This window comes from Pelodiscus sinensis, chromosome 1, assembly GCF_052426305.1.
Source record: "Pelodiscus sinensis isolate ZL-2025 chromosome 1, ASM5242630v1, whole genome shotgun sequence".
NCBI classification, from domain to species: domain Eukaryota; kingdom Metazoa; phylum Chordata; order Testudines; family Trionychidae; genus Pelodiscus; species Pelodiscus sinensis.
The window spans coordinates 345850178-345876401 of record NC_143052.1 but is presented as its reverse complement, the minus strand read 5'-3'; the positions used below and the strand labels follow the sequence as shown (position 1 = coordinate 345876401).

The following is a 26224-nucleotide window of genomic DNA, read 5'->3' as shown; positions in this document are numbered from 1 at the left end:
GCCTTTTGCAATGTTTAGCTCTGTTCAAACTACGCACAAAAAAAATGAATTGTTCTCTTCTGAATTACAAAAAAATTCAAAACCCCAAGGACTTGATCCTGCTGCCAATGAAATTAATGACAATGCTTCTTAGTGGGACCAGAATCAGGGCTAAAGTTTAATTTCCATCAGGAAAAAAACCCCATGCAAAGTCCAAGCAGCAACTTAAATAGACTTGCCCCATATGTCTTTGGATATCTTCTAATGCTGTGCAATATTGTGAAAGCAATGAAGCTTCATTGCTTTCAACCATTTTCCACCCCTCCCTATCATTGCATTCAAACACAATCAAGGGAAAGGACCTTTTTGGCATAAGAGAAATTTCACTCAATTATGTGGACAATTTGGAAATCTCACTTAAAATAAAATAAATAAATATTGCTTGTAAATAAGAATTTGTGCGGTAGACAACTTCCTACAATACATGTACATTCATATACAACTAAAATACTTACTTATGGTCCTAGTGCAAAGCCTCTGTCAGCATGACATGTCCAATATCGGCACAAACAGAAAACATGTCCTTTTTATCTGCCTAGCTGAGTTATGTGCAGCATTGCTCTGCACTTTCCTACAGAACTAGCTATAAGGGTATAATGAAGTAGATGACAAAGTCAAAGGTTTAACAATAGTGGCACACAATGGTTTAAACTTAAGTGCCTCTTGGGTTATGGGAACTCATCTAAATACTGATTTAGAGCTGATTAATCAAAAAAAGGTATTACTAGAGTCCTATAACCATGTTTAGGCATTAGACACCATAGTATGTAGTTGTGTATTCAATTGTTCTACTTACTTATTTTAGTACCATAGTAGCTAGATGTCCAGAGCAACACATTTATTTTAGAAGTTTCTATCACCAGTTTAGCAAGACCGTGCAAAGCATTAATTCTGCACCCAGGGACATGAGCATCTAGAAGATGGTAAACAGTATGCTTTTTAAAATAGCACCTGTACTGGGAAAAGTGTAACAGCTTCCAAAAACCTTCCACATTAAGAAAACCAGGTTCTAGTCAAAGCAGAGTAAGCAACTAGTTAAGAATAGCTGGAAACTTACACTAACAGATCAATCATTAAAGTGAATTTAGAGGAAGGATCAAGTATTTGCAGGCAGGAAACATCAAGAACTAATCTGAAGATGCAACTTTAGGCACAGAAAGAGTGAAAGTAAAGAGGTGAATACACAGCCCCAAGTCCCACGTCTATTAGCTTCCACTCTCATAAGTGAGCAGAGAACATGGACACTATAATTTCAAGATGTTAGGGTACGTCTACATTAGCCCCCTAGATCGATCTACGGAGGCTAATGAGGGCGACCGAAATTGCAAATCAAGCCCGGGATTTAAATATCCCGGGCTCGATTTGCATGTTCCCGGCCTGTCACCATTTTAGAAACTGACTAGCCTGAAGTAACTGCCCGCATCTACACGCGGCAGTGAAACGGGATTCCGATTTAAAGCCCCTACATCGAATTAGCTGGTAAACCTCATTGCAGGAGGAATACCAGCTAATTCGAGTTAGGGCTTTAAATCGGATCCCATTTCACTGCTGCGTGTAGACGTGGGCAGTTACTTCGGGCTAGTTAATTTCTAAAATGGCGACAGGCCGGGAACATGCAAATCAAGCCCGGGATATTTAAATCCCGAGCTTGATTTGCAATTTCGGTCACCCTCATTAGCCTCCGTAGATCAATCTAGGGGGCTAGTGTAGATGTACCCTTAGAGAAATATTAACTGGATTGTCACATAGTGTCCCAACAATGCATTCACAATGCATCTATATTTTAGAACAGCCTGCTTTTAGATGTTTTAATTTGAGAATTTAAAATAAGATCCAGAATATTGTGGGAGATTTTTATATGGTGAATGAAAGATAACTGATTTAAACCAGACTCAGTGGGCCTCTGGTGGTTAGAATCAATTTAAACAAGACACAGATTATTTCCTCTGGATAGGTCTGTCTAGAAAGGCACGCTTTGATCAGTCAAAAACCAAGCTGCAAATCAAATTGCATGGAGTTTGCCACTATTGTTTCACCGTTAAGTAAACATCAATATTTTAAGATACACTGGAAAAAATACAACGCGCCACGAGCCCCTCTCATAATAGGATATTTAAATGTCTGAAAACCATATTCTGTAACAACTTGTCTGAATTAGAAATGTTGAATACTAAACACTATTTTAACATACTTGTAAATTAAGACTTGTAACAGTAAATGGTACCTACACACTCTATGGCAATGAAGACGCTGGCTCATTTTGTCAGTTTTATGGGATTACTAATTCCCTTCAAATACACTTCTGATTAACAGAACTTTTTGAATTCAAGTCTCTTCAAACCAAAAGGTGCTAGGTATGTTCATTGAATATGAAACCCAGTGATTTATGCTACAGCCAAATTTAGCAGTCTTAATCCTTTGGAGTGCTACATTTTGAACTATGGGAGTTGACTACACTATGCTAATGTACATGTGCCTTTGGATCAAAAGAACATGAAATTGTAGATATTAACTCCCCCAAATCAATCTGTCAGCCATAGCTTTGTGGTGGAAAACTGACAAAAAGATGCTGCCTCTTTATTGGTTATAAAAATTTAATCAGGTAACTGACACACACACACTTAATGCTAAATAGAGTTCTGATCTTGGTTCTTTTGTTCCACATGATACAGCGCAAGGAGAGTCACTTCTATAACAAACGGTTGGAGATCTATACGGAGCGCCAGATCAGTCCGTTCTTACTGGGCTCCAAAAAATTCTTTATCAAAGCTTCAATGACTTTCTGTAGTAGTTCTTCCAGAAAGGTTTTGTCACTAAAGGGAGAAATGAAATGGCTGAAGTGAAGAGTAATATTACCCCACAAAGGCAGCTTCAACTCTCAAACAAAATTTGTTTCAGTTTCAAAAACCTAGAAGTCTTCTTGCCATTCAGCTAATTATAACGTTCTTACTTCCTGAGCTTTCAGCTTTAAAGCTCAATCTGTTTACTTCATGAAAAAGACAATGGAGAGGTGATCTTGATTACCGTTTCAAGTAACTTCAGGAGGAGAAAACATCTTGTGCTAAAGGGCTCTTTAATTAGCAAGGAAAGGCATAAAAAGAACTAATGGCTGGAGCTGAAACCAGACAAATTCAAATTAGGCACAAATCTGAAACACTGAAAGGGATTAACCACTGGAACAAACTACCAGAGAAATGGGTTCTCAGTTCTTTGGACTCTTCAAATCAAGGCTGTCCTGGAATATGTGAGTTAGGCTAACAAGTGACTAGGCTCAACAATGTGGTAAATGGGTGAAATTTAAGGATCTGTGATACACAGATGTTCATACCAGATGATGTAATGACTCTAAAGCCATCCATTGTACATTACATACCCACTGGATGCAAGAGGAATTAACTCACTCTATCTGATATTAAGTAGAGATAGGTCAAATTACTTTATACCCTCTGTTTAGATCAGCTTTAGCCATTTTGACCTTGCCTGGGAATTGGCAAGAGAAGACTTAAAATACAAACACTGACACAGAAAAGCATCTTATCTAGCATAGCACTCCATTCCTGCTGGTGACCAAAGGATAATGCTTCAGAGGGAAACATTCAACCTTTACCATTCATCTAGCTGAGCAGTGCTATTATATCAGGGAGGAAGTGCTTTTCTGTTATGTAGGTGCTGATCTTAAATTCTGGAGTAGAAGGTACTGATAGCCCTTCTATCCTGCAGAGTTAAAACACACACTCTTTTTAGACTTTCAAATAGTTAATTCTTTACAGAAAATTAAGCTATTTCTTTGCATTGATGACTAAAACAATCCAAACCAGCAAGACATGGGCACATGTTCGGGGTCTGAACCAAAGCCCAAACAAACCAATGAAGTCTTTCGATCAACTGCAGTGAGGTTTGGATCAGGCCATTTCTGAGTAACTAGTTCATTGTTTCAGAGGGCTAGCTGTGTTAATCTGTATCTTTAAAAACAAGGAGCAGTCCTGTGGCACCTTAGAGACTAATATATTACATTCATGAGCTTTCATGGGTAAAACTTTATAATCGGATAAAGTGGATTTTACCCATGAAAGTTTATGATCTAATACATACGTTAGTCTCTAAAGGTGCCACAGGACTACTTGTAGTTTATTGCTGTTCCTCTCTACACTGTTCTTGTCCATTTACAACCCTCAGTTGCATCATATATATCTGTAAGATGGTCTATATGAGTTCCAGCAAATGTCTTTGCTGGCAGATTACTGGACATACAAAGATAATTTGCCTCACTTATTTTCTTCAGCTTCCTCTCTTAAGCAGGAAAAACACATCAGAAGTATATAGAAAGTCAGCTTGTTCGTGCAGTATTTCAGATTTGAAGGGAAAAAAAGTCTTAAATGGATTGAGAGCTGCCAAACTGACATGCATCCCCATGAGTGTCTACAAAGATCATATGCAATCAAATAAAGAACTGCTGGCAAGGGTCAAAATTCAGAAAATTACTGTTAACAATAATTACTGTTACAGTCCACTTTGAGTTGCTATTATCCTGGCTCTAGTCAAACAGAAATTTATTCAAGGACCACCATTGCCTCACTATGATAAGCAGTTATTAACTGCAGTGTGTAAACTGGAAGTTAAATATATTCAAATTTGGTGATAGTTGCATAAATACCAACATATGCGCTTAAATACATGACCTGACTTTTCCCAAGGGCAGAGCACCCATGGCTGACTGACTGCATGGAATGAGCATGCTTTGCACCCTGAAAATAAGGCCACTTGACGTGTCTGTCTTTACTTTTCAAACACGGAAGGGCCTTAAAGTCTAGGTGGCTCTCACCTGGGAGTAGTGTGGCCATCCTAAACCCTTTCCTTCCAAGAGCAATAAACACTGACAAAATAGATGGCACATGGTGGTATAAATGTTTCTCCCCAAAAAGGGGCATTTGGGACACTGAAAAGGAGTTGTTTGGTTTTTTTGAAAAAAACAAAGTGGGAAGAGATTAACCAGAACCACTGTCAGAGGGAGAAGAGTTTTATACTGCTGCACAACTCACTGAAGCAAACATTTCATAGCCATTTCACACTATATTCATCCTAGGTTATCCCTACAAGAAGGATGGGAAGGTGCCTCCTGCAGTTCTTGGACCTCTCAGTATGAGCAGAGCTTGACTAGGAGTGAAAGAAAAGCCTTTGCTCCTGGATGAAAGTTGGGGGCAGGGGAAGAAACAGACTGAACAGCAAACTTGTGACATTTAACGCGTCCATTTTATCCACTGCTAACAGTTTTAGCAGTTAACCCTCCTGAGCAAATCCATGCATGTCAGTGGCTGGGGAGGCAGCTGAACAGCCTGTAAACATCTGTCCGTAAAGTTATGTGCATTATAGCCAACAACTAGGTTGGGGAAGCTCTTATTTTTGGAGTATGTGTCTCTCCTAATGCATGTCCTCCTACAGGTCTGTGGAAATGTTTTAATGATGAAGGTGCAGCTCCAATACGCCCTGTTCAAGAAAAAAAGACTGAGCAATGTAGAGGAAAAAAAAAAAAGACAGATTCAGCAAACCTAATGTTTATGCAATGCAGAAAGGAGAAACCCTCACCTCCGCTCAGGCCGTGCACACATCTCTGCATAGTACTTGATCTTTGGCTCAGTTCCACTTGTCCGGAGGGTGGCAACACACCCATTTTGAAAGGTGAAGGTGATCATTTGACTGTTTTTACTCACAGGCAACACCTAACATACAGGTTAAAACATTATATCAACATTCATTTTCAACTCCTTGCTATATTAACCATTATTCACTGCATACAAACTGACACATTGCAAAGTGGACAATATGAAAATTAGTTTCCGATGACCTAGTATTGTCTACATGGGGACTTTAGCCAACTTATAGCTGATCTGGGATGTGGATTTTTCACATCCCTCTGACAGATATAGTTAAAACCAATCCAATTTTCTAATATAGACTGGGCCTTAGTCATCAATGTGTAAAACTATTTTAATTAATTCATGGATATCTTTGTAGAAAATATAAAACATTGTTTCATGGATAATTCAATTGTTTATGAAAGATTTTATCTGCTACTCGTATCCTTTTAATCCAAGGTGTTTAAATTACTTTGAAGCTACTGAACCTTTCTATAACTTAAATGAGTTTCCTTTAATTAGCATCTTGAATAAAAGACTTGGTCATAAACTTTGTCACCTGTTTCATTTACGGGTTTTGATTTTAAAAGTTTGATTGGGAACATAGTTGAAAATCTTAATAGAATGGACACTTGTTTCTATCTCACCAAACATAGTTCAATTACATAATCATCAAGTCTGTGCTTTAGGCTAGTGGCCTTCTGCTAATGGGGATAGATATGAGCATTATTGTGAACATTGTTTAAAGTTGTTCTAGTTTATTATTTATGTGAAAGAGTATAGGGAAGACTTTAATGTGATGGATTTAATTGTCTATCACTTATTGTCAAGAAAAGATACTATATAATTATATAGCATATAATCACTCTTCCATCGAGATAGCGCCCACTTCATGGGAAGACAGATTACCTCCACTGACAAGAGAACCCCTCCTATTAGTGTGGATAGTGTGTACACTGAAGTGCTACAGCTGTGTCACTGTGGTTAAGTGTAGACAAGCCCTACATTGATATCCCAAATATTAGCTGTACAGTATCCTTCTGTATCACAAAATTAACTTAATGTACTCATTGACAGGCTCAGAAAACAAAGGGTTAAAATGTTAGCTACTAGATTAATTCTCTCACAAAGTATTGTGTAACTCACCGATTTCTTGTTAAGCTGGCTACTATCATAGCCAGTGGTAACATCCCGTACATGTAATATATCATAAGCGCCACAAGACTTTGGATAAGATTTTGGGGAATCAAAGTTCCGAAGCTTTTCGAATATCCTTTTGATAGTAGAAGGGTCATAGCACAAGAAATAAGAGGTCTTTGAAATGTGATATCCATACCTACAAGGGAAAATATTATTTTAATTGCAAGAGTCATGGTCTTCTGCACACTTTAAATCTACAGAGGGATCAATTATTCAGAACAGTGACCATGAATCTGCATATGCATGAGTATACACATAGTATTATGCAGACCCTGGAACTTTCAAGCAGATTTCACTATATTTTTAGAAGCCAAGTTTACTTTTTAGAATATTTCAAGGCCTTTTGATTTTAAAAGATCGCCTACTCAATGTAAAATGATGAAAGAAGGTCTCAGCCTGTTTGCAGACCCAAAAGCACTGAACTTCACCAATTCACCCAAAAGGGAGGATCAGCAGGAAATTAATGTATAGTAACCCTCCAATCACAGAAATGGACTGAATCCAGTTGAGAACACTTGAAATTTGTGACCCTAACAATACAGAATCCCCATCTGGAGCCTGGAAAATTGTGCTTATAGTGGAGACTTGATCCACTCCCTATTTCCATGAATGCATCTGATGAAGTGGTTTTTACTCACGAAAGCTTATGCCCAGACAATCTGTTAGTCTTTAAGGTGCCACAGGACTTCCTATTGTTTTTCCAGACAGACTAACATGGCTACCCCTCTGAAACTAATCTCCATGTTGCTGTCCCTGGTCAGATCCATAACTCTTCCCTATTCTTCCTTGACCTCCCAGCCTCCAAATACTCCTGTTTCTTTCTGGACCCACAGACCGGCCTAATTCTTGTCACGCTAACCCTTCCTCACCTTCTCCTATAACAGTTCTCAAACTTTTGCAATGCAAAAACCCCTGTTTGGACTTACATTTTTTTGTTGTCTCCTAAACAAGCTTCTAATTTTATAATAATAAGAATATGGAGATATACCATCTCATAGAACTGGAAGGGATCTTGGGAGGTCATTGAGTCCAGTCCCCTGCCCTCACAGCAGGACCAAGTACCATCCCTGAGATTTGCCCCAGATCCCTAAATGGACCCCTCAAGAATTGAACTCACAACCCTGGGTTTAGCAGGCCAATGCTCAAACCACTGACTTATTCCTCCCCGTGGGGATGTGCAACCTCTGCCTCGCCTCAGGCCCCGCCCCCCACTCCAACCCATCATGCAAAACCCCACCCTTACTCCACCTCTTTCTGTTGTCACTCCACCCTGCTCCTCCTCTTTCCAACCCACGCACACTGTATTAGTTCTCCAATCCTGTTATTGTGCTCTGTTGAGTTAGTCCTGCCACAGTCTACACATGACAGAGTGAGCTCAGTACAGCAGCAATCAGAATAGTGTCCAGTATCATTTTGATGGGAGACATTTAAAAACACAAGCTAATCCACAGGACAAAGCAACAGCAGCAACATTATTTTCAAATTAATAAATGACTACCACTTCCTTTTTAGAAGCTAATCTCTCAGGAAACCTAGGAGCATCTAGCACAGTGGTCCCCAACCTTTTGGGGCTGCCCATGCGCCCGGGAGCCGGGGCGCAAGAATGACTTGGGCCAGCCCTGGTCACTCGGCGGGCGCACATAAATGCCTCAGCGGGTGCTATGGCGCCCGCGGGCACCACGTTGGGGACCACTGATCTAGCATAATAGAGACTCAGGCAGAATTAGGTATCTGGAAAAAGATACTTGGGAAAAGTAGCAGTGATTCAAATATTGATATAAACCCAGAATTTCAAAACTTGAAACAAAAATGCACCATTTCCCCTGTGATTAAACTGCAAATTTCAAGGTTTTAAATGATTCCTTTAAGTGGCCACCGAATGTGATGAACTTCAGCTTGCATGGGTGTTGCTGGCGCATGCCCCCAAATGCTGTGGATAGGAGGGGCAAGGAGCCATAGCCTGAGGGTACATCTAGACTACAGGCTTTTGTCAACAGAGGCTTTGTCGACAGATACTGTCGACAAAGCCTCTGTCGAAAAAGAGTGTCTAGACTACAGCCAGTTCTGTCGACAAAGCAAGCCGCTTTTTCGACAGAGTGTAGATGCTCTCTTTTGAAAAAGCAGTGTGGATGTAATAGCGCCTTTTTTCGACATAACTGTCAAAAAAAAGGTGTTATTCCTTGTAGAATGAGGTTTACTGCCATCGACAAAACTGCCACGTTCTGTCGACTTACTGTCGACAGAACTCTGCGGTAGTGTAGACGCAGGTATAGTTTGCTCAACAAAAGTCCACCTTTGTTGACAAAACCCTAGTCTAGACACACCCCAAGAGGCCTGGGAGACTAGCAGTGTGGGAACCTGGCACCCGCACTAGGTGTTGGGCTCCTACTGCACTCACCAACAGCGATGGGAAGTAGAGAAACACAGCCTTGGCCTACTCCACTCCCCCCCTGGTTCCCAGCTATGTCACTCAGGGGAGGACTTAGAACTGCCCCCCTACTCTCTCAACTATAGGAAGCAGAGTTACATGGCTGGATAAGCTGAGAGGGCTGGAGTCGCCTCACTCTGTTTCCTCCCCACTGCTGTTGAGTGTGGGGGGGCCCAACCAACCTGTTTCAATCTGTTAACTAGCAAACTTTCTTAGCATCCCCAAAGTAATTTGTTTTTACGTTTATGTAGCACCTTTAAACCCTGATAAGATGGGAAATGGTGGAACAAAATGGAAATGAAGAAGATACACAAAGAGGAAGGAACCAAACAACATAGCAAGACAGATGCTGTACTGGAGGCAAAAAGAGGATAAGGTAAACCAAGTACAACTCAGAAAAATCATAACTGAAAGCTATTGAAGGTACATAGGCAGAAGTTATGCCTGTAGTAAGAGATGGTCAGACTGAAAGCAGTTGTGAGGGCTCTGTATTTTGCATGAAATAAAGCAGCATTAATCAAGATAGTTTACACTCCAAGCACTTTACAAAATTACAGGTAGTTAACTTTAAAAAAAAGCACGTTCCCAAAAGGCTTAGTTTAAGAATAAATTTTCAGGTGAAGAGTTCATTGTTAATTTTAAAAATCTTGTGATTTCCTGAAAAAAATCAAATATATACCCTAAATATGGGATTGCATTTAGTCCCTATATACCCCTTGATTTTGCCTGTATTTCTATACTTAATTTGCCCCCTCTCCTTAAACACGATATGAAAAGAACCTCAACAAGAGGTCAGAACTTCTCTTGCAAGATGTTTAAACAAGCAAAAATTAGTAGGTAGAAGTGTATAATTAAACTCATTTAATAGTAGATTTCCAAAGATGACAAATATAAACATCATCCTTGCTAATAGGACTCTTTCAGGTATTTATTCTAGTAGCCAAGTTTTTTTTTTTTTTTATCGTCCCTGCCTATCTGAATCAGAGTTGACAGGCATCATATTTTTCTGAACAATACATGCATATTTAATGTAATTTACATTTATATCTTGTTAAATGTTTTATATTGCACTTATTTTGTACCAAAGAAATATGTCCTATTAGCAAGTGACAGATACTATTCTGATTTTGATAGCGCTTAGAAAATTATGTTTGATTATGCAAAGCTCTTAAAAAAAAATCGAAGGAAAGTAGAGCATGTTAAAACAGAACTTACATTTCATATATTTCAGTTAGTTGCTGTGCCAATGTTAGGTTCTTGGTTTCCAGATAAGATGCCATTTCAGCTATAACCACAGCTGCACTCACGCCATCCTTATCCAACACTGATGTGCCACACATGAAACCTGACAATCATAAGACTAATGTTCAGAGAAGTGCTCTCCATATATTACCATTTATTTTACTTGGGCGAAGTGTTAAACTTCAGGTGCCCTTTGTGCACACAAGACTAGACACACCTCCAACTTGTACCACTCTATGCATAAGCTACGCCCACCTGCCCAGTAAGCTAGCCAGCCTAAGAGTTATAGGGGTGGGAAGATGCATGGAACAACTTATCAGTTTCAGGTAGACGGTAGACAGAAGCCGTATCATGCTAAGGGCGTCACAAGGAGGAAGGAGAAAATTTGTTCCTCTTGGTTTCTGAGGACAGGACAAGGAGTAATGGGCTTAAAGTGCAGCAGGGGAGGTTTCGATTGGACATTAGGAAAAAATTCCTAACTGTCAGGGTGGTCAAATATTGGAATAAATTGCCAAGGGAGGTGGTGGAATCTCCCTCTCTGGAGATATTTAAGAACAGGTTAGATAGACATCTGTCAGGGATGGTGTAGACAGAGCTTGGTCCTGCCTTGAGGGCGGGGGGCTGGACTCGATGACCTCTTGAGGTCCCTTCCAGTCCTACTATTCTATGATTCTAAGCTACAATCTCCCTCAGATATCACACACTACACAGGATTGGTTTGAGAAGTATACTTGTGTGCTGCAGGAAGTGTGGCCCGTGAATTAGTAAGCAGCACTAGTCCTGCAAGTCAATCATAAACCAATGCCCCACAGTGCTGTCAGATGTATAGTCCTTGGGATCACATCTAAAAACCAAGGTCTTAACACCTTGCAGTTGTTAAAGGTTTCTACATTTTATGTAAGCTCAGGGATGTTCATTGTAGGACTGTGCCAATACAATTTGGCTGCACTCTGTTTCCCTAATCTCCAATTTCACTTAAGTTGGATACAGTTCCTGTGCTACACTGATATGCTTCTATGTGCTGCTAATCTGCTGCCATGTTCCATTCAAGAGGTGGATGAATTTCCATAGCTGAAGGGCTCTCTATGTAGTCCTTATCTCCCTCTAAAGGGTGTCAAGAGGCTTTGTTTGTGAAGTGCTCAGAGAGCTTCAGATGAAAGATACTACAGAAGATGTGCCAACTTTAAAAATACTATAAGCTACCCAATAGAAAAGTAAGTGTTTTAGAGATGTTGTAGTTATGCTGGCCCCAGGATATTAGAAAGACAAGGTGAAAGAAAAGCATTCAAGCTACACAGAGCTCTTCTTCAAGTTTGACTCTGTGTAGCTTGAAAGAAATTGTTCCAGTAAAAGATATAATCTCATCCATCTTATCTCTCTAGTGTTTTCACTGTTAGCCAGGATGTGCAGGGATGATGCCCAATCCTCTTTTTGCCAGAAGCTGGGAATGGATGACAGGAGATAGATCACCTGTTTTTCATTCCCTCTGGGGTACCTGGCATTGGCCACTGTTGGAAGACAGCATACTGGACTAGATGACCTTTGATCTGACCCAGTAAGGCATTATCTTCTACAACAAACAGAATACTTCAGAAGTGTACTCTACTGGATTTCTTACACCTTGTTCTGAAGAACCGGTTGTGGCCATGGTTGGAGATGGGATACTAGACTACATGGATCACTAAGCTAAGCCAGTATGGAAATTCTTATGTCCATGAGGTACAAAGTAAAGTGGACCCTGCAATGCAGACAGGAACTTAACATAAGGATGCATCAGTAAGGAGCTTTAGTAGAAGTGGCAATTGGTCAATGTACTGCTGGTACAGTTAGTTCTGAGAGGATGAATCAACTGTTAGACATTACTCATTTCCAACATTCTTTCAAAGGACAGTGTTAAGTGAACATATTTGGCAAGCAGATTAATTTACTTTTCAGTAAGGTGATCAAAAATAGTCATTAAGTGGCTCAGTCAGCAAAAAGATTAATAAAAAGCAAAGCAAAGCAAAAATCCAACATCCATTACAGAGAATGTTATCAAGTGAACTAAAGACTAGACATTAATTTAATCTGGTCCTTCAGAATTCTATATCAATGCTACAGATCTTCTGATTGTCAATATTAGTAAACAAGATGTTAAGACAACATGCACTTCAAAAAATGCAAAGAGAAACAAGTCCTAGGGATTCCTTGTCACAACCAAGGTACATTAGCAGAAAGAATACTGTTTACTAGTTTTCCACATTAAAATATTTTAATATATTGTACATACCAATAGACTCTTCAAATGCAAAAAGAACCTCTTTCCCATTGTCTAGAAGATCTTTTACTCTACTTCCAATCCATTTAAAACCAGGCAACGTTTCCTGAAAAATAAAGAGGCCACTCTATAAAAGTTGATACTACTAGAATAATGGAACACACAGGGAACATTTGCTGCTTTCACGTAAAATTAACACTATTCGCCCCGAATGCTTTTTTGTATGAAGACAAAAGTAGAAGGCCTGGAATATCTGAAAACCTGAAAAGGTAAAAGGATGCAAAAGAATTTCATGATCAACAGGACCAGAGAACGCTGGTAAACCAAATAAAATTAAGAATGGTCATATGGGGTCAGATCAATGGTCCATCCAGCCCAGTGCCAGAGGCTTCAGGGGGAATGAACAGAACAGGACATAAGAACAGCCATACTGGGTCAAACCAAAGGTCCATCTAGTCCAGTATCCTGTCTTCTGACAGCAGGCAATGCCAAATGCCCCAGAGGGAGTGAACAGAACAGGAAATCAAGTAATCCTTCTCCCGTCATACATTCCCAGCCTCTGACAAAGGCTAGGGATGCCATTCCTACCCATCCTGGCTAATAGCTATTGACGGACCTAACCTCCATGAATTTATCTAGTGCTTTCTTGAATCCTGGTCTTCAAAACATCCTCTAGAAAGAAATTTCACAGGCCGACCATGTGCTGTGTGAAGAAAAATTTCCTTTTGTTTGTTTTAAACCTGTTACCTGTTAATTTCATTTGGTGACCCCTACTTCTTATGTTATGGGAAATAGTAAATAACTTTTCTTTATTCACTTTCTCCACACCAGTCACGGTTTTATAGACCTCTATCATATTCCCCCTTAGTCTCCTCTTTTCTAAGCTGAAAAGTCCTAACCTTTTAAATCTCTCTTCATATGGGACCCATTCCAAACCCCTAATCATTTTTGTTGCACTTTTCTGAACCTTTTCCAACACCAATATATCTGTTTTGATATGAGGTGATCACATCTATTTGCAGTATTCAAGATGTAGGTGTCTCATGGTTTTTTAGAGAGGCAATAAGATGTTCTCTGTCTTATTCTCTATACTTTAATGATTTATCGAGTTACTCCTCCATGTGTGTTGGGTGAAAGGCGACAGGCAAGCCCCAGGCCCACCCCTTCTTCCTGAGGCCATGATTATTACCAGCCCGATCCTTCCAGGCCATATGGAGAGCTGTGGCTGCGTGCTGCAGTCCTGGCCCAGCAGCTCTCTCTCTCCACCCGGCTGCTGCATCACAGCTCATTGCTCCCAGGCAGCCGGGCTGCTGAGCTGGGCCGCCTTCCCCGGCGGCCAGGAGTCAGGCTGGTGCGCTGCCGCCCCAGCCTTCCCTGGCAGTGGCCCTAGCTGTGGGCGGTTATGTAGGCAATTTTGGGAAGGCTCTACCCTTGCTTTGCCTACAATACTGACCACCCATGAACTCCTCCCCTGTTCACCAGTTTGAGTTTCTGGCATTCAGAAGTTTAGGAAGAACCAGAGCATGGGTTGTATTCCTGACTATCTTGGCTAATAGACCTATCCACCAGGATCTTATATTTTTTTTTTAAACCAGATGTACTTTTGGCCTTCAGAAAATCTCATGGCAACAAGTTCCACAGTTGACTGTGCGCTGTGTGAAAAGTACTTCATTATGTTCATTTTAAACCTGTTGCCAATTAATTTCCAAGGGGTGACCACTGGTTCTTGTATTATAAGCAACTAACACTTCCATATTCACTTTCTCCAAACCACTCAGGATTTTATAGGCCTCTATCATACCTATCACCTTAGTTGTCTTTTATAAAAAGAACAGTTCCAGTCTTTTTAATCTCACCTCATACAGAAGCTCCTCCATACACCTAACCATTTTGGTTGCCCTTTTCTCTAACTTTTCCAATTCTGTTTGAGATGGGGTAACCCGGAGTGGACGTTTTCAGACAACTATACACAACTCAAGTAGCAATAGTGAATGCAGAACTCTTTTTTTTTTTTTGAACTCTTGATTGAAATTATGACAATGGATCACATATATTTCTAGAATAAATATTTTCCAACTCAAAATACAGTATTTAGTGACAGACTCCAGAATGTTCACTAGAGGGCAGCACTTAAGTAGATTAACAGCACTATAGGATAGTAATTTCATACATATTTTAGGATTTTTTGCTCTTCATTGTTTGACAAAATAGAAAAAAATCTTCTAGGGTTTTCATACGGTCCTAACTGACACAATTATACTAAACAAGACCAGAATCTTATTTAATATGTTTTTTCAAACATGATAGTCACAGAGCTCTAGGAATCTGAACAAAATCCATTGCTTGTATTGGATTTACAAGAAAAGTGGTTCCCTTCAGAGCAGCCCCTCTTTTTTTTAAGTATGTGAGGAAGTGACAGAAAATAAAAAAGGATTAGTGTCATAGGACAGTCCCAATCACATTATTACAATTAACTAAAATCTAGCTCAAACCTCAAGTGTCAAATCAAAATAAAAATATTGAATGATATATTTCATATTCTTTATTAAATATTTTTATAAATATGAATATATTTTATGCAAAATATTTCACATAACATGTCCCTTTGAAAGTTATAATCTGCTGAATGTGTATATTCTATTTGTGTGCTTATATCATTCCTGGATTTGAAGTTAGAATTATGAAGAATAGATCTAGACAAACTGAGGACCATTAGTGGTAATTATGGAACTTAATGGCCCAGTATTTGGAACAATGATCCATGAATAGTCTTGCTTTTCCTGTGAGCCTGGACTATGGTTGAGCCTACAAAGACATGTGATCATGTCTCCCAGTGCAGGAATGGAATCCATCTTGAATTTTGTACTTTTCCATAGAGGTATGGGAATTTCCCACCTTGGGAAATTCTATATAATAAAAGGGAAGTAAACAAGGATTTATCTTCAGCTGTCTTCACAGACTGCCTCCTCACCCCAAGAGGATACACCTAGAAACAAAAAAAATCCTCTAACGAACTCTAAGACAGGGTGGACAAGAAATGCTCTACACAGGTCAGAAAGAACACCTCAGGCCTGAGCAGGACTTTACCTGAAATAAGAACTAGGGTGAGAAATTATGTTTTGTAACAACTTCTCTTAGGATATTAGGTGTAGTTGGCATGTTTGGTTTTATTTTAATGTCTTACTTTGATCGGTCTTATAATTTACAACCACTTAAATCCTACTTTTTACACTTAAAAATCACTTTCATTAGTAAACCCAGTGTAAATAATTGTTACCAGGAAAAGGGGGACAAAGCTGTGCATCTCTCTCTTTCATTGATAAAAGGGGCAAACAACTTATGAGCTCACTCTGTTTCAACTTTATGCAGAGTAAGACGGCTCTATCTGGGGCTTTAGTCCCATTGGTGCTGTGCACCTGAGTGCTGTGTCAAGCCCTGTAATTGAGCCTTCCCAGAGCTGAGCTGCTCTCATTGCTCTGCTATTGGCTGTGATCCCAACACTGCCATTGTGGGGGGAAGACCAGAGGTTCTGGCCCAGCAGGACAAGGTGAGGGGGCACCCCATAGGGCAGGTAGGTATGCTCAGTTGTATTTTCAGCATATCAAATGATAGTCTCAAGGGGATCTCTGTGACCGAACCCGTCAAATATAGTTTATGTAAATTTAAACTCTACTGATTAGGTTTCATGTCACAGATCTGAGTGCACAACAATTTTTGCACATGCTCCCCATCGCCACACAATAAAAATGGACTCCCCTCTTAAAGGCAGAGGTTTGAGTTATTAGACCCATTTTAGGATACTGAACCCAAAAATTAACCTTGCAATTCTTTAAGGCTAGAGAGCAATTCTTTAAAGCTAGAGGGCATCAAACTGCCTCACCAGAGCACCTTCCAACTCTTCAGACAGATATTACAGTCTGCACACTCTGCAACATGGATTAGCAGGAAGCACACATGCTAATCTGCAAGGTAGATAAATGAGATCTAATGGGTAAACTGGCAGTCCCAAATGAAGCAATGAGTAAAAGACTTTTTTGGAGGTGGATGTAACAAGGCAACAGAATCAGTTATGATAGCAATGGCTATTATATTCCTCCTGAATGTAACACCTGGGGATTACACCACACATAAGCCACCCTTACTTCAAAGTGAAATCCTTCTTTAAGTGCAATCGCCTTCAAAATTTTAGAGGAGACTGTGGTTGCTAACATGTAAACGCTCTTCACATCAGCTTCTTTGGAACTGTTGACCTTCCAGCTCCTGAACATCCACCACCCAAACAAAGCAGCCAGCTCGTTGCCAGTGAACACCTTCCAACGACCACTGCAAACAGGATGGAAACAGCATCAATCACTTCCTGTAAGTTTCTCAGGAGCATGCATTATGAGTCAAAGATTGCACAACATATTCAGTGAACAAGGCTGTCATTCTACCCTAAAAAAATCAGCTCCATGAACAGCACACTAAGGCTAAGTCTAGACTGCAAGCCTCTTTCAAAAAAAAAAAAAAAAAGCATCTAGACTACAACCAGTACTTTTGAAAAAGCAAGCCGCTTTTTCGAAAGAGAACATCCAGTCTGGATGTTCTCTTTTGAAAAAGCACAGTTTGCCTTACATAGCGCCTTTTTTCAAAAGAGCACTTTCGAAAAAAGGCGTTATTCCTCATAAAATGAGGTATTCCACGGTAGAACACGCAGCAGTTTTTTCAATTTCCTTTTGAAAGAATGCGGTAGCAGTCTAGACGCAGGGGAAGTTTTTTTGAAAAAAGGCCACTTTTTTCGAAAAAACCCTGAAATCTAGACACACCCTAACAGGGCTCTGTGCTATCTTGTCTCAATGCTTTCCACCCCAAATTTGCTGTTTACAAGTTAAAATGTGCATCCCCGTTGACAGCCCTAAATAACCCAGAAAGAACCAGTCACCAATAATAATGTCTTAGCAATTACGCCTGTGCAATCCCTTTGTCTTCAATGGGGTTGCATAAGCAAATGGGTTGGCCAGGATTTAGTTCTGCTTTGCAAGTTAACAACCATTGAGGATTCAGGTATGTTAACATCCAGCTCACTCTACCATAGCTGTATTGATTCAACAGGGTGTGCCAAAAAGTAGTAAAAATATATGGTCATCACAGATACTATGTTTACAATCACTTTTCATGACAAATCTTTAGTGACAGGGTTTAACTAATCTTCCTTAAAATGCATCATTTTGATAACAGAAAAAAATGAAGACTTTACTAGTAAAAACATCTCAATATGATCTAATGTCACATTGTTAAGGAGTAAAGTGATAAATCTAAGTGACTATCAACAAGAACATGGAGTAGCTAGTTCCCTACCACCACCACCACCCACACATTTCTCTCAAAGGTAAGGTTAAAATGAAAGGTCCCATTTCTTACTGTTCTTGTAGCTCTGCCACCGCCAATCTGTCTGCATCAGGATCAGTGGCCACCACCACCCTGGCACTTTCTTTCTCTGCAAGCCTCAAAGACAACTCCTGAAAAAGGCCATTTAGAAATTATATGCAGGTAATCAACTATGTTGTAGTCCTCAAGTGTATTAACTGCTGACATTCGTACATACTCAGTTCTGACTATTACATTTCAAAACAAGTGGAAACCCCTCTGTCCCCCCCCCCCTTTTTTTTTAAGTGACTGAACTAAAGAAATAAATACCAGCACAGATTCTCCTTCTTCAGGATTTGGACATTTGACAGTAGAAAAATCTGGATCTGGATCTTTTTGTTCAGGTACTGGAATGGGAGGCTTAAAACCAAATGCTTTAAAAGCTAACTGCACGTAGTCATGCCCAACACCATGGAAAGATGTATGAATGAACTTCAAGTTGGTTTTTGTGTTCAGTTCCCTGAAAAAGGAAAGCAGCCTTCAATTAATGTTACAGGTTATTTTACAAAATGCTGTTTAATTATGAATCATGATGAAATGCCAAGACAACATGACTGAAGTTTACAACAAAACTGCTCATTCTGCAGAGGTCTAAGGTGCCATCAAAGAACATGTGGAAAAGGAACATTTCTACTGTAAGTATACAATTCTGTCTCTCGCTCGAAACTGGAATCTTTGCCTCTGCTGCTCGGCAAATCTCTGAGAAGGAGACATTTATTTTCCTCTCTATGAAACTCATGCCTCTATCAGAAACAGTGATCAGTCTGTTATGCATGGCAAAAGCAGAAGGCCAGGGCTAAATCACTTAAGTTTAAGGTAAATACCTACATGTGGGGCACAAAAATATATCACAGAAAAGATGTACAAAACCCCATTAATTTAGTTCCTCATGAATCCCTCACCCCAAGTTGATTGCATATACAGTAAACTTCCGATAATCCGGCACCTTTGGGACCCAGGGGGTGCCGGATTATAAAATATGCCGGACTATCGGAAGGGGGAGCTATGAGAGGTGTGGGGGGGGGTGCTGCCGGGCTTCCCCGGGCTTCCCTGAGTCAGCTCTTGGTCAATTTCAGCAGCGGCTGACTTGGGGACGCCTGGGGCAGCGCAGCTGGGGTGCTGCCAGGTTGATCCAGTAGCGCCGAGGAGCGGCGGTGAGGGACCAACCCAGCAGCACCCCAGCTGCTCTGCCCCAAGCGTCCCCGATTCAGCCGCTGCTGAAATTGACCAAGAGCTGACTCCAGGAAGCCTGAGGCAGAGCAGCTCTGCCCCGGGCTTCCCGGAATCAGCCGCTGGTCAATTTCAGCAGAGGCTGAATCAGGGACGCCTGGGGTGCTGCCGGGTTGGTCCCGCAGCCCCCAGGAGCAGCGCTAGGGGACCTACCCTGCAGCGCCCCAGCTGCTCCGCTTCCGGCTTCCCCGATTCAGCCACTGGTTAGTTTTAGCAGCGGCTGAATAGGGGAAGCTGGAGGCAGAGCAGCTCCAATGGTCCGGCTGCAGAGCACTTCCGGGTTCCTGATGGTGCCGGACCATCAGGAGTGCCGGACCGTCAGATGCTGGACCAATGGAGTTTTACTGTAGTACTTTCCCAATCCTTATTTATTTTTAAAGTTGGACCTACATTCATCATCGCAGGTCAGAAACTATTACACTTTGACAAGTTTCTGAAGTGAACCCTGCATTAGTGTGAGAGTTATGTTATAGTCTTCTCCTTAAAGCACCTGTGATAACAGATCTTTTTCAGATCCTCCATATAGCTTTTAGAAATTTCCTCCAAAGGATCTTGTGTAAGATGACTGGTTTCTACTAGATTCTCGTTCCACGAACCATTCCATGGTTCAACACATTCTTCTATACATTTCAGGATTTCTTTGTCGTGAGGAGATGTGATCTGAGCTCCATTTTCCCAATACACCTGGCATAAGGAAAATAGACACTTAGAATTGTGTTACATGTATGAGATCGAACCTTTATAAATGTCCCACTATCTTAGAGTTACATAAAGTCCAATCATAAACAAGAAGCTTGTAACAAAGCACAGTATCAGGACTAGTTCAGTTCTCAGGAACTTTTTTGGGGATCACTCAGTCCAAAAGTTTTCAAGTATCTAACATGTAAATTCATCATTATATTGGGCATCCATGCCCTTCCCCCCGAAACTAGACTATAGATGCCTAAAGTTAGATACCTATATTTTAAAATATTAATCTGAAAGTACTACATGAAGAAAACCAATTGTCATTTTTATAAAATCCCACTTCCTTTTCAAAAACAAAACAAAAAAACCCACCACACCTATGCCCACACACACTTTTAGATTAGAACGGAATAGGATGAAGATAGACAAGCAACATGACAAGATGTGATGCTTTGTTCCACAACAGCATCCAGTTGAAAGGTTACATTGTCATCCAATCAAGTCAAATCCTCAATTACTGACATGGGCTTTGTACCACACGTGAATACAATGGGAGCTAACACACAGCAACTGGGAAACCCAAGGACAAGGAGCAAGGTTGATGAGATAAATACATAAGTGAGCCTACTTCCTTTGGAGAAAAAAGCAAATCAAGTATAGGTTGAACCTCTCTAGTCCAGCACCCTCAGGACCAGACCAAGAATTTGCCAAACCACAGGTCAATATTGGCTAGTAGCATTACCATCACTTCCACTGCTTACTGGGCTCTTAGAACACATTTAGGGATAAATTAGAGCTAGAGAACACAGAATATGGAGAGCCAGGACTGGTGCTGTAAACAAACTTTATGGAACTGCGGTAAACTTGGCCACACACAGGGTGAGCGGACATCCAGCTAACTAAAATCATGATGGACCATGGATTTGTCAGACCAGAGCGTGTCAAACTTGTACTTCATATGGAAAGCAGTACTGAGGGCAACATCCCAAATAGTAACTTCAAAATAAAAGTTGAATTGCTCCACATAACTCCTGCTCTATATACAATGTATTTAAGTTAAATGCATATTGTTAAAATTTAATCATCAAGTTCAAACCCTCACACCTTATACAGACTTCCATAAAGAACTACACAAAAAGGAAATCTGACATGCATTTAAGCAATATGTAATATTGTGGCTGATTACAGTGCTCCAAGTTAATCAAACATGGAAGTGAAAATGGACCCACCCCTTTAAAAAGAACAGAATCTCGCAGTAACTCCAGCAGACAAGGTATTTTTAAGTAAGTACTCACAGTACTAATCTTTTTTATAAATACTTTTTAAGCAAAATTCTTTAGAAAGGTTGGATCAGTTCTAATCCCATTTTCAAATTACCATTTTGGGTTGGGAAGGTTTTTTTAACTATTTCAGATATTACTTCAGCTGCTTGAGTAACCCATGTGTAACAAATGACATGGGAACAGAGCGTATTCCAGACCTACTATAGATTTGAAGTGGAAACTTCCTTGCTTCTGTTGTCAAAACTGGAGGTATAATTCAGAAGCCAATAAAATAAACAATTATGTAAAGCTATTTTTCCTTCTCATGGGTATAGATAGAAAAACTCCAGAAGAAGCCAAGTCATATATTAGCTATTTATAAAGTGCCAGTTGCTCTAGCATCCAGATGACACACTGTATACTGCTCAGCCCAACTTACTTGTCCCAAATTTGCAAAAATAAGAGTCCAGGCCTTACCTTGTATCCATTGTCCTCTTTACGATTATGGGATGCTGTGATCATCACACCAGCTACAGCTTTGAGCTGCTGAACGGCATACGGCTGAAAAATGAAAACAATTTAAAAATTCACTACTTCACTAAAGGCATCAAGTCAGTTAAGTGATTAGTAATACAGGTTCTTAAAATCTCAAGTTGATTTCAAAGCTCTCATTTGAACAGTTGATTAACCAACATATCGTGTGTCCTATCATCACCAATGGGTTGTGAGAGAATGCATGATCAAAATTACTCTGCTAAATTACATTCTAAGAATGTTAAATATCAACTAATTGACTAATCAAATAGTTGATGCATTTTGATTAGTTGATAGAGCGCCTCCACCTTTCACTTTAAAAGTGAAAGCGCCACGTGGACTCCCCTGCTAACCTCGGGCTCCCTGCGGTGCTGCCGCTTTGAAACACTGTAGGGAGCCTGACATTCCTCGCAGCATTTCAAAGCAGCAGAGCTGCACAGAACCTGCGGTCAGCAGGGGAGTCCCCAGCTGATCCCGGGCTCCACGTGGCACTGCCACTTTGAAATGCCATGTGCAGCCGGGGGGGAGGGGGGGGGGGAGCGACTAGTCGACTAGCCTGTCGATTATCCGATAAGCATTTGCTTATCGGACAGTCGACTAGTCCTTCACATCATAAACTTCCAAAAGAGATAGTCTGCTGGAAGTACTTCCAGATATACAACTTTTTAACGTTTTATGGTGAAGAACAGTCTCATTTAGATTGCATGTATTCGAGGAGGACAGAAAAGACTAGAGCAACTATCAAGAAGTCAAAAACCATTTGTATCCAGGAAGGACTTCACCAAGCATTTGGTAAGCTAGCATACAGCTGAAAATAGATTTTTAGCAGTTATATAGATAAAAATCACAAACCAGAAGTTATCGAAGCCATCCATCATGGATCAACAGTAAATTTGTTCTCCAACATGGAGGAATTAATTGATAATATCAAGGTTAGAAATAGACAGGTGGTAGCAACCACAAGCAACCTAATTTAAGTATGTTAGGAATGTATTTAATCAAAAACACACTAAGCACTACTCGGGAAACCGATAAACCTAATAAGATTATTTCTTCCCATAGTACTAGTCATACCCACAAACTGGGGCCAAAAAGTCACAAAACCAGTTGGGACATTACAAATGCTAATACAAGTAGAAGTCCCTGTACTGGAGATGTTTCGAAATTTTAAATAAAGAATACACTTGCAGAGAATGATCCTTCATTTCTTCTACCTACCTCTGGGAGGAGTCCACAGGTCCCAAACCGGCAAATACTAACACACAAGTAGATCCATTGAACTCAAGAGAACTACTTACATGTGTAATAATTTGTACAATAAAAGATATAAGGAACCTATATGCCATCTTTAATTATGGGCCTTATTTTTCTCATCTCACTGGAGTAACTCTTCTTTAAAATCAATGGAGTTACTATGGATTTAATACTAGCGTAACAAAACAGAATTCAGACCCAAGTTTTCTTCCTGAGGAGTCAAATGTTCCACCTCTTACCTATTCTTTCATTCAGTTTGGCCTTCTGGCAAGGATAAATATTTAGCTAAAAGTAAGATGGTAAACTTGATGAAATCCTATAAGACATCAACTGTGATAGAACAACATGTAGAAGACTTACCACAAACGGCGTAGGAACGTATTTTGAAAACAAGTACACAGGTATACCTTTCGCAAGCAGGACTGCTGCAGTAAGCTTTGCAAGTCTATTAAACAGGAAAAATATTCAGTGAATCCTATTATCCACAATACTAAAAGCCCCATCCTAAAGAACCAGTTATTATTCTGCCTTCTCTCAAGAGGTTCTCATTATAGAAATGCAGGGCTGGAAGGGACCTTGAAAGGTCATCTAGTCCACCCCTTGCACTGTGGGAGGACCAAGCATACCTAGCCAGTCCTGACAGGTGATTTTTGTCCTTCAGCTCCAGTGACCAAGAGTGACTAATGACCTGCTAGAGACACTGAATGGGTGTGGTAGGATACAGGGGCGGATGAGAGTTTTGCGGGGCCCAGGGCAGCACAATTTTACAGGGCCCCCCTTTGGAGAAAAAATTAGAGCAGGGGTGCATGCCTGCAGGGCAGCAGAGATCACAAAACATTGAGTACAGTCATCAGGGCAAGCATTGTGGGATACTGGTGGAGGCCAGTTCTCTCAACAAAACAAACAGCAAAGACTACACTGGCTCTTGTCAACAATAAAGGGAGGGGAAAAGACAAGCATCTCACAGAGGTAGAAGTTTGTCACCAAAAGTGGGTGTTTTTCCCACCAAAAGTTCCATTGTAGCATAAACGCTCTCACTGGTCTGTCACCAAAAGGCAGGTTACACAGATGTAGTGATTTCTGCATCATGGGACTATAGCCCTTGTGCATATAGCCCTTGTGCATTTAGAAGATACACTCTTTGGAGGAAGGACTGTTTTTGTTATGGGTCTGAACAGAGCCTAGCCTCTGGTCCATAACCAAGACTTTTTGGCACTACAGAACTATACACTAAACTCCTGAGAAATTGCCCATCTGAAGAGAAACATTCTAAGCCAAACTTCAAATTACAATCTTTCAAATGGAATCGATCTTCATACCTCTTACTACTGCAGCTACTGGTCACCTGACCTCGCGTGTCATATCCAACAACGAAGCCTCTTTGCTTGAAGTCTGAAAAACACCTCTCAAGGTATTTGTACATTCCCTGCAGCAAACCAGAAGCATGAAGAGTTAGCTCCATTATAGTGTACACACACATCTCAAAGATTACTCTGTTTAGAATTCATTGTGCCATAATGGGAATAAAAATATCTGATTCAATAGTGCTGGGTTAATAATAAAAGTGAGTATGCATAAACATACATTCAGGCATTTGCAGCACAAGTACACTTTTGTTTCCAGAAAGGAAAAGATTGCAAATACTCATGAGACTCTTGTAAGAAACAGATGACCAGACAGAAAATTAGGTAGCAAATCTTTGATGTAGCAAGTATTTGAGATTAATCCCCAGGACAAAACATGCTCAGACCATCTATCAGAGAATTATAAATGATAAACCAATTCATAAATGAAAAATCTGAGGAATCACTCACACACACACTACCTTTGATGCACAAGTACCTCCTTTAAGTCTTCATATTTGTGTTTAGAGCACAATCTATAGAACATGTGCTAGTTCTCACATCGTAACTAAAATAAATGATCCTTCCAACAGTTATGGCAAAGCTCTGGCTATGCCCATGAATCCTACACTTCTGGCAGACTGTTCAGCCTCAGAGGCCTGCTGTGACCTTCCATGCAGCCTCTTCTTTTTCTAAAGGCAAGGACCCCAGCCTACTGAGCCATACTCATCACAGGCTAGTCCATAGTATGTAGTAAAATTCCTCCATAGTCCTGGTCTTCCTACCCAGGGAAAGACTCTGTAGTGGTATGGGGAGAACTGGGCAGAACCTGGACCTGCCCGCTACTCCGGGTTCCGGCCTAGGGACTCTAAGGCAGTGGCAACATAAAGGTTTTGTTCTACTCCTACTCCCGCAACTACTTCCCTGGGACACTTCCCCCAAACAATCCCTCACAGAACATTTCCTCTGGTAACTGACCAGCCTATGCTGCTCCTCCACGGCACTCTGCCTTACCTGTCGTTCAGGGAGGTGGGGTTTTTTCATATCCAAGTGACATAAGTTTTATTGACATAAGAGGTAGCATAAACATAGCTTAAATTCCTCTCCATCATTCATGCCACCAATTACAGCTGGTCCCCGACTTACGAACAAGTTACGTACCAAACACTAGGTCGTAACTCGATCTGTTCATAAGTCAGATTACATTCACTTACATACAACCACACTGTTCATAAGTGCGGATTTCTTTCGTAACTCGGGTTCCAGCTGTATAGGAGGTTGGTCGTAAACACAAACGGTCATAAATTGATTCGTTCGTAACTTGGGGACTGGCTATATCCTTTTTGCTTCCTTCCCCACAGCAATGCCCAGCTCCAACATATTCAGGCCGCTCCCAGTTTTCAGATTCTTCCTTGCACACAAATAAGCAATTAACTGGTAGGCTGATGGGGGCCTATCACTACCCTGGTCACATTGTTAATATAATATATTCCTTCTCTCCTCAGCTACATCTGCCTCAATTTTTTTAGTGTGAGCTCTGTAGAGCAGACAGCTCATATCTGTCTGTTTAGGAAGACCCTGGCACAGTTGGATGCTACCAAAATCTAAATGATAATACTCTCATAGAATTATCGAATACTAGAACTAGAAGGGACATTGAGAGGTCATCGAGTCCAGTCCCTTGCCCTCACGGCAGGACCAAGCAACGT

General features: G+C 40.6%; 1 protein-coding gene across 2 annotated transcripts in view; it reads right to left on the bottom strand.

The window, feature by feature from the left end:
- Positions 1-1682: 1682 nt before the first annotated feature.
- PGM2L1 (phosphoglucomutase 2 like 1) overlaps positions 1683-26224 on the bottom strand; it is a 64456-nt gene continuing 39914 nt past the window's right edge. Inside the window, exons 3-14 of one of the 2 annotated variants that reach the window (XM_075919605.2) lie at positions 24492-24598; positions 23533-23617; positions 21862-21945; positions 19926-20119; positions 18476-18665; positions 18200-18297; positions 16942-17122; positions 12812-12905; positions 10516-10645; positions 6819-7008; positions 5623-5756; positions 1683-2852 (exon numbers count right to left, since the gene is read on the bottom strand). In XM_075919605.2, the coding sequence (XP_075775720.2) occupies positions 2750-2852; positions 5623-5756; positions 6819-7008; positions 10516-10645; positions 12812-12905; positions 16942-17122; positions 18200-18297; positions 18476-18665; positions 19926-20119; positions 21862-21945; positions 23533-23617; positions 24492-24598 (1590 nt within the window). In that variant the 3' untranslated portion in view covers positions 1683-2749. The other variant, XM_075919604.2, reaches the window with a different exon arrangement.